The 12,979-nt window shown below is 43.0% G+C and overlaps 1 protein-coding gene across 3 annotated transcripts in view; it reads right to left on the bottom strand.

The window, feature by feature from the left end:
- LOC121544609 (synaptosomal-associated protein 25-B-like) overlaps positions 1-12,979 on the bottom strand; it is a 71,013-nt gene that overhangs the window by 13,239 nt on the left and 44,795 nt on the right. For 2 of the 3 annotated variants that reach the window (XM_041854587.2, XM_041854586.2), the window contains exons 2-5: positions 11,124-11,261; positions 9,691-9,711; positions 7,678-7,719; positions 66-114 (exon numbers count right to left, since the gene is read on the bottom strand). In XM_041854587.2, the coding sequence (XP_041710521.1) occupies positions 66-114; positions 7,678-7,719; positions 9,691-9,711; positions 11,124-11,195 (184 nt within the window). In that variant the 5' untranslated portion in view covers positions 11,196-11,261. The remainder of the gene's footprint in view (positions 1-65; positions 115-7,677; positions 7,720-9,690; positions 9,712-11,123; positions 11,262-12,979) is intronic. The other variant, XM_041854588.2, reaches the window with a different exon arrangement.

Genomic DNA, 12,979 nt, shown 5'->3' with positions numbered 1-12,979 from the left:
GTATAAATAGTCATGTACAGTTGTCCAATATTGGAGTGTACTATTGTGTCTCTGTAGGAACTTACCTCCCTGCTCATCCAGCATAACCAGAGTCCTGATACCGGCATCTTTACTCTACACACCCCGGGTCGGAGAGACAGGGAAGAACACACCCCGGGTCGGAGAGACAGGGACCCCGGGTCGGAGAGACAGGGACCCCGGGTCGGAGAGACAGGGAAGAACACACCCCGGGTCGGAGAGACAGGGAAGAACACACCCCCGGGTCGGAGAGACAGGGAAGAACACACCCCGGGTCGGAGAGACAGGGAAGAACACACCCGGGTCGGAGAGACAGGGAAGAACACACCCCGGGTCGGAGAGACAGGGAAGAACACACCCCGGGTCGGAGAGACAGGGACCCCGGGTCGGAGAGACAGGGACCCCGGGTCGGAGAGACAGGGAAGAACACACCCCGGGTCGGAGAGACAGGGAAGAACACACCCCGGGTCGGAGAGACAGGGAAGAACACACCCCGGGTCGGAGAGACAGGGAAGAACACACCCCGGGTCGGAGAGACAGGGAAGAACACACCCCGGGTCGGAGAGACAGGGAAGAACACACCCCGGGTCGGAGAGACAGGGAAGAACACACCCCGGGTCGGAGAGACAGGGAAGAACACACCCCGGGTCGGAGAGACAGGGAAGAACACACCCCGGGTCGGAGAGACAGGGAAGAACACACCCCGGGTCGGAGAGACAGGGAAGAACACACCCCGGGTCAGAGAGACAGGGAAGAAAAGAGTGGGAGGAGAAGAGAAGAAGAGAAGAAGAGAAGAGAGGTCAGCAGTGAGATCAAGCAGCTCAGTGTGAACAGAACACAGCAGTAGAGAAATGACGGAATACTGACAGTAAATAAGATCACTTCCTCAACACGTATTGATCCAAACACGACATCGTGGATCGTTCCCAAATGGCACCCTATTCCCTATATAGTGCACTATTTAGGGCAGGGTTCCCCAACTGGCAGCCCGCAGGTCATTTTGTTGGCCCCCTAAGAGTTTTTTTTTTATAAATTATTGTTGGTCATACAGTAAAACCACCAGCAAATCAGCTAAAATTGATTTTAATTTTGGAAATCTGTTACAAAGTATTCCCACGCATAATAGAGATATACAGTGAGTGTACAAACATTTAGAACACCTGCTCTACCATGACATAGACTGACCAGGTGAATCCAGCTGAAAGCTATGATCTCTTATTGATGTCGCTTGTTAAATCCACTTCAATCAGTGTAGATCAAGGGCAGGAGAGAGGTTAAAGAAGGATTTTTAAGCCTTGAGACAATTGAGACATGGATTGTTTATGTGTGCCATTCAGAGGGGTGATAAGAGGCAGTCTGCGCTCTTTTAAGGTTGTTACTACTGAATAGTGTCTGTTCCAGGTGCTTAGGAGTCAAAATAAGAATATTGGAAGAGATGGAGGCCACACAATGTCGAAAAAAATGAATCAATCCAAAACTGAGGCTTGAATGCAAAATATCATGGCACCGATTTGTGTCAAGAACTGCAACGCTGCTGGGTTTTTCATGCTCAACAGTTTCCCGTGTGTATCATAAATGGTCCTTCACCACAAGGGACATCCAGCCAACTTAACACAACTGTGGGAAGCACTGGAGTCAACATGGGCCAGCATCCCTGTGGAACACTTTCGACACCTTGTAGAGTCCATGCCCCAACGAATTGAGGCAACTCAATCTTAGGAAGGTGTTCTTAATGTTTTGCGCACGCAGTGTATATCTGATCGTATTCAAATGTAAGCAAGGTTTGAAATGATTATGTTTTAGTCAAATATTATATCCGTTTGGGCTTCTTGCGGTCAATTTGCAGTCTACAAATTATTTGTAATTATGTTCCCGGCCCCCTGACCATCCGCTCAAGACAAAATCGGCCCTCGGCTGAATCTAGTTGATGATCCCTGCTAAAGAGAATAGGGGGTCGTTTGGGAGGATCTCGTATGGGACATGTGTTATAGATAGAGTCAATGTACAGTTTATTCATGAGGTGTTCCGTGGTGACGCAGTGTGTGGTACTAGTGCTGAAGTAGAGAGTAACTCATGTAAATGTCAGAAATTTCATTTCGAAAATGGATCTTATTGTAATTCTGCTTCTCAAACCAACGCGGACATTTTGATAATTACTGAGATATGGTTTAAAAAGTCTGTGCCAGACTCTGAAGAATGGATATTATGTTTATAGATCTGACAGTAACCTAATCTATGTTCCTTTAACTGTTAGCTCTGAGGGTATTGTTAGCAATAATCATATGCCTATAGAATTGAATTCCACTGTTTGCACTGAAACTGTCTGCCTTAGGAAGAAACCCACTGTGGGCAGCCAACTCAGTAACATTGGCTCAAATGTAAACATATCTGACATGTCTACCTCGGATCAGCCTCTCAGAATAGAACAAACAACAAACAAGCAAACCAGAAAATGACTAAAAATAGCTCTTATTAACATACAGTGAGGGAAAAAAGTATTTGATCCCCTGCTGATTTTGTACATTTGTCCACTGACAAAGACATGATCAGTCTATAATTTTAATGGTAGGTTTATTTGAACAGTGAGAGACAGAATAACAACAAAAAAATCCAGAAAAACACATGTCAAAAATGTTAGAAATTGATTTGCATTTTAATGAGGGAAATAAGTATTTGACCCCTCTGCAAAACATGACAGTACTTGGTGGCAAAACCCTTTTTGGCAATCACAGAGGTCAGAGGTTTCTTGTACTTGGCCACCAGGTTTGCACACATCTCAGGAGGGATTTTGTCCCACTCCTCTTTGCAGATCTTCTCCAAGTCATTAAGGTTTCGAGGCTGACGTTTGGCAACTCAAACCTTCAGCTCCCTCCACAGATTTTCTATGGGATTAAGGTCTGGAGACTGGCTAGGCCACTCCAGGACCTTAATGTGCTTCTTCTTGAGCCACTCCTTTATTGCCTTGGTCATGTGTTTTGGGTCATTGTCATGCTGGAATACCCATCCACAACCCATTTTCAATGCCCTGGCTGAGGGAAGGAGGTTCTCACCCACGAGTTGACGGTACATGGCCCTGTCCATCGTCCCTTTGATGCAGTGAAGTTGTCCTGTCCCCTTAGCAGAAAAACACCCCCAAAGCATAATGTTTCCACCTCCATGTTTGACGGTGGGGATGGTGTTCTTGGGGTCATAGGCAGCATTCATCCACCTCCAAACACGGCGAGTTGAGTTGATGCCAAAGAGCTCCTTTTTGGTCTCATCTGACCACAACACTTTCACCCAGTTCTCCTCTGAATCATTCAGATGTTCATTGGCAAACTTCAGACGGCCCTGTATATGTGCTTTCTTGAGCAGGGGGACCTTGCGGGCGCTGCAGGATTTCAGTCCTTCACGGCGTAATGTGTTACCAATTGTTTTCTTGGTGACTATGGTCCCAGCTGCCTTGAGATCATTGACAAGATCCTCCCGTGTAGTTATGGGCTGATTCCTCACCCTTCTCATGATCATTGCAACTCCACAAGGTGAGATCTTGCATGGAGCCCCAGGCCGAGGGAGATTGACAGTTATTTTGTGTTTCTTCCATTTGCGAATAATCGCACCAACTGTTGTCACCTTCTCACCAAGCTGCTTGGCGATGGTCTTGTAGCCCATTCCAGCCTTGTGTAGGTCTACAATCTTGTCCCTGACATCCTTGGAGAGCTCTTTGGTCTTGGCCATGGTGGAGAGTTTGGAATCTGATTGATTGATTGCTTCTGTGGACAGGTGTCTTTTATACAGGTAACAAGCTGAGATTAGGAGCACTCCCTTTAAGAGTGTGCTCCTAATCTCAGCTCGTTACCTGTATAAAAGACACCTGGGAGCCAGAAATCTTTCTGATTGAGAGGGGGTCAAATACTTATTTCCCTCATTAAAATGCAAATCAATTTATAACATTTTTGACATGCGTTTTTCTGGATTTTTGTTGTTGTTATTCTGTCTCTCACTGTTCAAATAAACCTACCATTCAAATTATATACTGATCATTTCTTTGTCAGTGGGCAAACGTACAAAATCAGCAGGGCATCAAATACTTTTTTCCCTCACTGTATGTAGCCTGAGAAACAAGGTTAATGAAATTGACAACTTACTAACATCAGAAAACATTCATATTATGGCCATCTCTGAAACACATTAGATAATTCCTTTGATGATGCAGTAGTAGCTATGCATGGTTATAGCATGTACAGGAAAGATAGGAATGCAAATGGGGGATGTGTTACTATGTATGTATTTTGTATTGTATTTTGCATTGTATTATGCATTGTATTTTGTATTGTATTTTGCATTGTATTTTGCATTGTATTATGTATTGTATTATGTATTGTGTTATGTATTATATTATGTATTGTATTTTGTATTGTATTGTGTATTGTATTTTGTATTGTATTATTTATTTAGTTACGTATTGTATTTTGTATTGTATTATGTATTGTATTGTGTATGTATTGTATTTTGTATTGTGTTATATATTGTGTTATGTATTCTATTTTGATTTGTATTGTGCTATGTATTGTATTATGTATTGTGTTATGTATTGTATTTTGTATTGTATTGTATCGTGTATTGTATTATGTATTGTGTTATGTGTTGTATTATGTATTGTGTTATGTATTGTATGTTGTATTGTATTATGTATTGTGTTATGTATTGTATGTTGTATTGTATTATGTATTTTATTATGTATTGTATTCTGTATTATATTGTATTGTATTATGTATTGTATTATGTATTGTGTTATGTATTGTATTTTGTATTGTATTATGCATTGTATTATGTATTGTATTTTGTATTGTATTATGTATTATATTGTGTTTTCTATTGTATTATGCATTGTGTTATGTATTGTGTTATGCATTGTATTTTATATTGTGTTATGCATTGTGTTATGCATTGTGTTATGTATTGTATTTTGTATTGTATTTTGCATTGTATTTTGCATTGTATTATGTATTGTATTATGTATTGTGTTATGTATTATATTATGTATTGTATTTTGTATTGTATTATGTATTGTATTGTGTATGTATTGTATTTTGTATTGTGTTATATATCGTGTTATATATTGTGTTATGTATTCTATTTTGATTTGTATTGTGCTATGTATTGTATTATGTATTGTGTTATGTATTGTATTTTGTATTGTATTGTATCGTGTATTGTATTATGTATTGTGTTATGTGTTGTATTATGTATTGTATTATGTATTGTGTTATGTATTGTATGTTGTATTGTATTATGTATTGTGTTATGTATTGTATGTTGTATTGTATTATGTATTTTATTATGTATTGTATTCTGTATTATATTGTATTGTATTATGTATTGTGTTATGTATTGTATTATGTTTTGTATTATGTATTGTGTTATGTATTGTATTTTGTATTGTATTATGCATTGTATTATGTATTGTATTTTGTATTGTATTATGTATTGTATTATGTATTGTATTGTGTTTTCTAATGTATTATGCATTGTGTTATGTATTGTGTTATGCATTGTATTTTATATTGTGTTATGCATTGTGTTATGCATTGTATTATGTATTGCATTTTGTATTGTGTTATGTATTGTATTATGTATTGTATTTTGTATTTTGTATTGTATTATGTATTGTATTATGTTTATTATGTATTGTATGTATTCTATTTGTTGTGTTTTGTTTCCTGTTTGGAGTCCTGTTTGGCAGCAGCTAACTGGGGATCCTAATAAAACTCCCCTTGGCAATAGCCTATTTCAAAATGAGCTACTTTGAAAAACAGTGCTGCTGTTCGCAAAAAATTGGCAGTTGTTGAGAAAAAAAATCTTTGTATTGGTTCTTTTCAGAGGTAGTCATTTGCTTTCCAAACTGTACGTTTTTCCCGTGATTGTATTTAGAAATTTGCAAGAGGCAAAACAACAGACAGCTGCAACCAACCATAGAAATATAATCCATAGATGGCAGTTCCCATTCAAGTCAGGACTGGCAGCCATTGCTAGTGTACCCATGAGTTTAACATTTAACACTCAAATTGCCAGGGTAACAGGTTCCAAAACCATTCTATGGATAACATATGTCTAACGCCACAACTCAACAAGCTGTATATTTGTCCCGCATTCTGACCAAATTGCTGCCTTCCCGACTGTAGGCAACAGGTAACTGCCAAAATAAAGGAAACTATTGAGTAAATGAGGGATGCAAAGTTTATGGTATGGTGTGTGGGGTGCATCCAGGCAGGATATAACCCCACATATCTTCTAGGATATAGTATGGGGGGGGGGGGAGGAGGGGGGAGGGGGGAGGGAGAGTTATAGCTATAAAAGTGATGTTTGACGGTCAATGTTCTACATGTGAACGAACAACATTAGTGAAATAAAGAATGTATTATTCTAGGAGCGGCGTGAGCCTAGGTAAATAATAACATACTAGCGTTAGCCTACAGACACAAATGGGATTGGTGAAGAGCAACATACTATATCCTAGAAGATATGTGGGGTTATATCCTGCCTGGTTGGCCCTGTCTGGGTGTACCCCCGTCCGTCCGTCCGTCCGTCCGTCCGTCTCAGCCTCCAGTATCTATGCTGCAATAGTCTATCCGCCGGGGGCTAGGGTCAGTCTGTTATATCTGGTGTAATTCTCCTGTCTTATCTGGTGTCCTGTGTGAATTTAAGTATGCTCCCTCAAACTTCTCTCTCTCTCCCTCCCCTCCCAGAGGACCAGAGCCCTAGGACCATGCCTCAGGACTACCTGGCCTGATGACTCCTGGCTGTCCCCAGTTGTGATGCTGCTCCAGTTTCAACTGTTCTGCCTGCGGCTAGGGAACCCTGACCTGTTCACCGGACGTGCTGCCTTGTCCCAGACCTGCTGTTTTCAACTCTCTCTACCGCAACTGCTATTTCAACCTCTGAATGCTCGGCTATGAAAAGCCAAGTGACATTTACTCCTGATGTACTGACCTGTTGCAACCTCTACAACCACTGCGATTATTATTTGACCCTGCTGGTCATCTATGAACGTTTGAGCATCTTGGAGAAAAATCTGGCCTTAATGGCCATGTACTGTTATAATCTCCACCCGGCACAGCCAGAAGGGGACTGGCCACCCCGCAGAGCCTGGTTCCTCTCTAGGTTTCTTCCTAGGTTTCTGCCTTTCTAGGGAGTTTTTCCTAGCCACCGTGCTTCTACATCTGCATCGCTTGCTGTTTGGGGTTTTAGGCTGGGTTTCTGTATAGCACTTTGTGACATTTGCTGATGTAAAAAAAGTGCTTTATAAATACATTTGATTGATTGATTGATTGAAAGCACTCTGGAAACAGACACAAGTCACAGATTGACAGTACATTTAAAGCTGTATTCAGCCATTGTCTTCCGGAAAGTAGGAGTGCTGTAGAAGTGAGGCTAGTTCCTCGACTGGGAGGAGTCAAGCTCTAAAACGTAAGGAGATGGGCTTTTTTCTACAACAAATGATATAAAACTGGACCAAACTTTCAACTTCACCACAAAGGAAGTACAGCTGCTTATATTCCATTAGGAAATTAGGAAGTGTAATTTGTCTCTCTATTAGAATAAGAGAACTGTGTGTGTGTGTGTGTGTGCGCACATGCGTGTGTGCGTACGTGTGTGTAATGTTGACAGGACCCTTACCTCCTCCACCATGGCCAGCATGCGCCGAGTGCTCTCCAGCGACTGTGGAGAGAAAATACCAATATTAGAGAGTTGTCAGATGGATCTCTTCTCTACTAATGTACTGTACCACACATCTGGTGGTGAATACATCTGGTGGTGAATACATATGGTGGTGAATACATATGGTGGGGGATACATATGGTGGGGGATACACCTGGTGGTGCATACACCTGTGGGGCATACACCTGGTGGGGAATACACCTGGTGGGGCATACACCTGGTGGGGAATACACCTGGTGGGGCATACACCTGGTGGGGAATACACCTGGTGGTGCATACACCTGTGGGGCATACACCTGGTGGGGAATACACCTGGTGGGGAATACACCTGGTGGTGAATACACCTGGTGGGGAATACACCTGTGGGGCATACCTCTGGTGGGGAATACACCTGGTGGGGGATACACCTGGTGGTGAATACACCTGGTGGGGGATACACCTGGTGGTGAATACATATGGTGGGGGATACACCTGGTGGTGCATACACCTGTGGGGCATACACCTGGTGGGGAATACACCTGGTGGGGCATACACCTGGTGGGGAATACACCTGGTGGTGCATACACCTGTGGGGCATACACCTGTGGGGCATACACCTGGTGGGGGATACACCTGGTGGTGAATACATATGGTGGGGGATACACCTGGTGGTGCATACACCTGTGGGGCATACACCTGGTGGGGGATACACCTGGTGGTGAATACATATGGTGGGGGATACACCTGGTGGTGCATACACCTGTGGGGCATACACCTGGTGGGGAATACACCTGGTGGGGCATACACCTGGTGGGGAATACACCTGGTGGTGCATACACCTGTGGGGCATACACCTGGTGGTGAATACACCTGGTGGTGCATACACCTGTGGGGCATACACCTGGTGGTGAATACACCTGGTGGGGCATACACCTGGTGGTGAATACACCTGGTGGGGGATACACCTGGTGGTGAATACACCTGTGGGACATACAAGGCCTGGAACCAGTGCTGGTGTCAACTATATTCTATTGGAACTCCATTTCAACTCAATTCTAACTCCGTTTTCACTCAGTGAATCCATTCATAAACTGAAAAAAATTGACCGGGTTAGGATTGAATTGAATGTACTCCATCCCAGGATGAAGAATATATACATTATGCAGCCGCATATTGGCATATATGATACAGTATACCATATCATTATCATTGACACACAGTGAGCTATATCATTAACATATTAACATTGACACAGTGAGCTATGTCATTAACATATCATTTTATTAACTTATTACCAAGTATTCACATTCCCACTGGATTTTTGACCTGTTCTCCTCACTCTTTCCCTCCCTTTCCAACTATCCCCCTTTCCATCCAGATATTTCCCTCTAAATGTGTTTATCTCCCTCCATCTCTACCTCCCTCCCTCCCCCCTCCCTCCCTCTCTCTCTCTCTCTCGCTCTCTCTCTCTCTCTCTCTCTCTCTCTCTCTCTCTCTCTCTCTCTCTCTCTCTCGCTCTCTCGCTCTCTCGCTCTCTGGCTGGATTACATGATCTCTTCCTGAATGTTTAATAGGTCCATTTGAGTTAGTGTGTTATTCTGGCCATCTGAATTAAGACTGTGCCCCACTCAGAAAAGGACAGACTAGAGAGATGTATAGTTAACACTGTCTAAAATCTCACCCACAGCAAAACCACGGGGACATAGACACAGTAGGACATGTAACGCATAACCATGACACTTAGTTTATGACAAAATCTAGTTTACGGCTGACTAACGGCAGTTGACATGTATGGCTTGACGACAGAGACAGGAGAACAGTGAGAGGATAACAGTGACGTGGACAGCAAGACAACTGAGCCAGGGGAATATTCATGTGAGATTATATAACGCATGGTCAATCTGTGATCAAATGAACCCAAGGACAGTAGGCTACCATGCGACAGTGGTGAAGTAAGGGTGAGATATTAGACAATGCAATTCTGTTACCGACCTCAGATGCCACACGTTCACCCTGCGGGCGACAGACGGGGGTAATCATAATAATGCATCATATCACACTTTTCCCAAAGACGCAGGTAGATTTATCTTCGTCGACGTGTGATTATATCAGATGTTGTCATCCCTTTGATGAACAACCCAGACCAGACTGTTGGCCATTTTTAGAAAAAAAACTACTTCCTGTGCCGTGCCAGGATTTTGTCCACTAACCGAGCCAAATACTCAAGTGATCTTGACACAAAGTGGGATTTGGCTGATTAATGGGCCCATGGCTGGGTGTCTGTTATTAATTACCCCTGGCAGACAGTCCTAGGTCTGACACTACCTCAAAGAGTCAACAAAGGTCCTGTCACGTAGCAGATTGACGTTTATTTTCACGAGTCTTGTCCTGGAGGCAGAACTGAGTGGTTTCTGCCATATGGGCCGGCTGCAAAGTCAAAATTGTCTATGTCGTACAAATTCATGAAAACAAAATATTTGCTTAATTTAGAATTAGGGTAAGGCATTAGGGTGAGCAGTGTGGTTAGGGTTAGGTTTTATAACTTTGTGGCTGTGCCAGGTAGTGACCACTCTGAAGACCTGTCTCTAGCAGGCTACATGAGTCATCCCAATAAATGCTAACCTGATTTTCATACACACATTTGATCTCTTTCTACCCATGTAACCTAATGGCTAATAGGGTATGTGTAGCTAGCTAAATAGAAACTATTTTCTTTGGCCAAAGCTCATTGTCATGTGTAAACAGTATGCTTCAGGCAGGGTTTGGTTGACTCGGCTTAGCTCAGAGTAATACAGCCAAACATCACTCAAAATATATTTCTAATTCATGACTTGCACAGCCCCATATAGTCTCTCTCCCCTTAAGTACAGTTTGTATTACAGTGTAGCTAATGTGGGACGGACAAAGTTGCTAGAGCTCTGATATGCAACACAGATGACTAGTTGATAGAGCTCTGATATGCAACACAGATGACTAGTTGATAGAGCTCTGATATGCAATAAAGATGCTTCATTGTTTGCCTCTGTCTACAGTGTGGACCTAAAGGCCCTTATTCAAAAAACATCTCAGAGTAGAAGTGCTTATCCCCCTGTCCGTTTAACCATATTCATTGTGATCTAAAAGGCTAAATTGATCCTAGATCAGCGCACTCCTACTCCGAGACTCTTTTCAAATATGAGCCCTGATGTGGATCTCATTTGTGTGAATGAAACGATGAAGGTCTACTGTGAGTGGTCAGTCAGGTGTGAGGTGTGTGTGTGAGGTGTCTGGGTGTGTGTGAGGTGTCTAGGTGTGTGTGAGGTGTGTGTGAGGTGTGTGTGAGGTGTCTAGGTGTGTGTGAGGTGTCTAGGTGTGTGTGAGGTGTGTGTGAGATGTGTGTGAGGTGTGTGTGAGGTGTGTGTGAGGTGTCTAGGTGTGTGTTTTACCTCATCAGCTATCTGGTCCGCCTTCGTCTGCAGGTTTTCCAGCTCATTGCGCATGTCCGCTTCATCTGCCATGGTTTCTGGGTCGTGAGATGGGCGTCGGCCTCCAAACAATGAGAAAACTGGCTGCTACTGTAAAAACTGAGAATAGAGGGAGAAGGAGAGAGAGAGAGAAGGCGAGAGAGGGGGAGAGGAAAGAGCGGAGGGGGAGAGAGAGAAGAAGAGAGGGAGAAGAGAGAAGAACAACCACGGTAAGTATCATAAAGTGTCATCACATTACTGTGTGATGGCGATGAACAGAAAAACGTGTTTTCACTTAAGAGTTGCTGCTTAGAGAGGATATATATGCAGAGAGGTCACACACATGTCAAGCTGCATTTCAGATAGGATGTTTCTTTGATAATGAATCTAGTCTACCATTAAGTATTGTGAATGGCTCAGAGTTCTCCTAGTTCTAAGATTTGAGTCAAACAAGTAAAACATTTGCGAACACCGAAGCATCGTCTAAACCAGGGATGGGCAACCCCAGTCTTCGGGGGCCTGATTGGTGTCACACTTTTGCCCCCAGCTAAGACACCTGACTCCAATAATTATAATGCAATTAGTTTAATCAGCTGTGTTTGCAAGGGATGGGGAAAAAGTCCCTGAGAGTTTCCTTTTGTGAGCGTGGAGACTTAGCAAACCGGAACTCTCCATTTTTAAAAACATTTATTACGCAAGATTTTAGTTATGGGTAAACCGAGATTAAGATCAGACAGACAGATCCCCCAAGGTAGAGTCCTTCCCTCGCTCTCATCCTCCCTGTGTTATCCCAGTCAGATCAGACAGACAGATCCCCCAAGGTAGAGTCCTTCCCTCGCTCTCATCCTCCCTGTGTTATCCCAGTCTGGTCTCCCTCACAGCTCTGAGAGATGCGTATAATAGTTGAGATGGGTTCAGTCAGGCCTTTACGCTAAAACCAGCACCCCTGGTTATTGTCACTGTGTAACGGTACACTTCAGTCAAGGGTCTACTCTCTGCCTCACAGACAGATGGCTTTACCTCCCACTTCTCTATGAGAGCATCGGAAATACATATCATACCTGGCTACCTTTCTCCAGGGAAATTATAAACTTGTCTCCAGTGTTTCCATAGGGGAGAGGGGGAGGTAGCCTCTAAACTGAAAGGAGTTGGCAAATTTTTGTTTGTAATACAGGTTTATTTCAGTTCACTTCAATCTGTTATTTCTGTATTATATTTAGGTTAGCGGGGCCCCAACGGGCTCGGGAGAGGCGAAGGTCGAGTCATGTGTCCTCCAAAACATGACCTGCCAAGCTGCGCTTCTTAACAGACGCTTGCTTAACCCGGAAGCCAGCTGCACCAATGTGTCAGAGGAAACACTGTTCAACAAGTCAGCCTGCAGGCGTCCGGCCTGCCACAGTCGCTAGAGCGCGATGAGTCGCTAGAGCGAGAGCGCGATGAGCCAAGTAAACCCTCACCTAACCCGGACGACGGTGTGTTGGTTCAAAGGTTAAAATGTTGTGGAATTACTGGTCATATCTAGATTGATTTATAAATTACCTATCAAATCGTAACAATGTGTAATGGCGGATGGTTGTAATTCTGAGTCCATACAGCTGTGCTCAGGTGTTCCGCAAGCTTCTATTTTGGGCACGATGTTGTTGTATATTAACAACATTGGGGATCATATCGAAACAGCGGATGTTCATTTTCATGCAGATGATCCTGTTCTTTATTCAAGTGGTAGTAGCTTATCTTTAGCTTTTGAAAATGCCCAAAGAGCATTTAACACCATACAACAGAATCTGTATGATAAATGCCCAAAGAGCATTTAACACCATACAACAGAATCTGTATGA

The sequence above is a fragment of the Coregonus clupeaformis genome, chromosome 29 (genome assembly GCF_020615455.1).
Source record: "Coregonus clupeaformis isolate EN_2021a chromosome 29, ASM2061545v1, whole genome shotgun sequence".
In the NCBI taxonomy this organism is placed as follows: Eukaryota; Metazoa; Chordata; class Actinopteri; order Salmoniformes; family Salmonidae; genus Coregonus; species Coregonus clupeaformis.
This window is presented reverse-complemented; position numbering and strand designations above follow the sequence as displayed.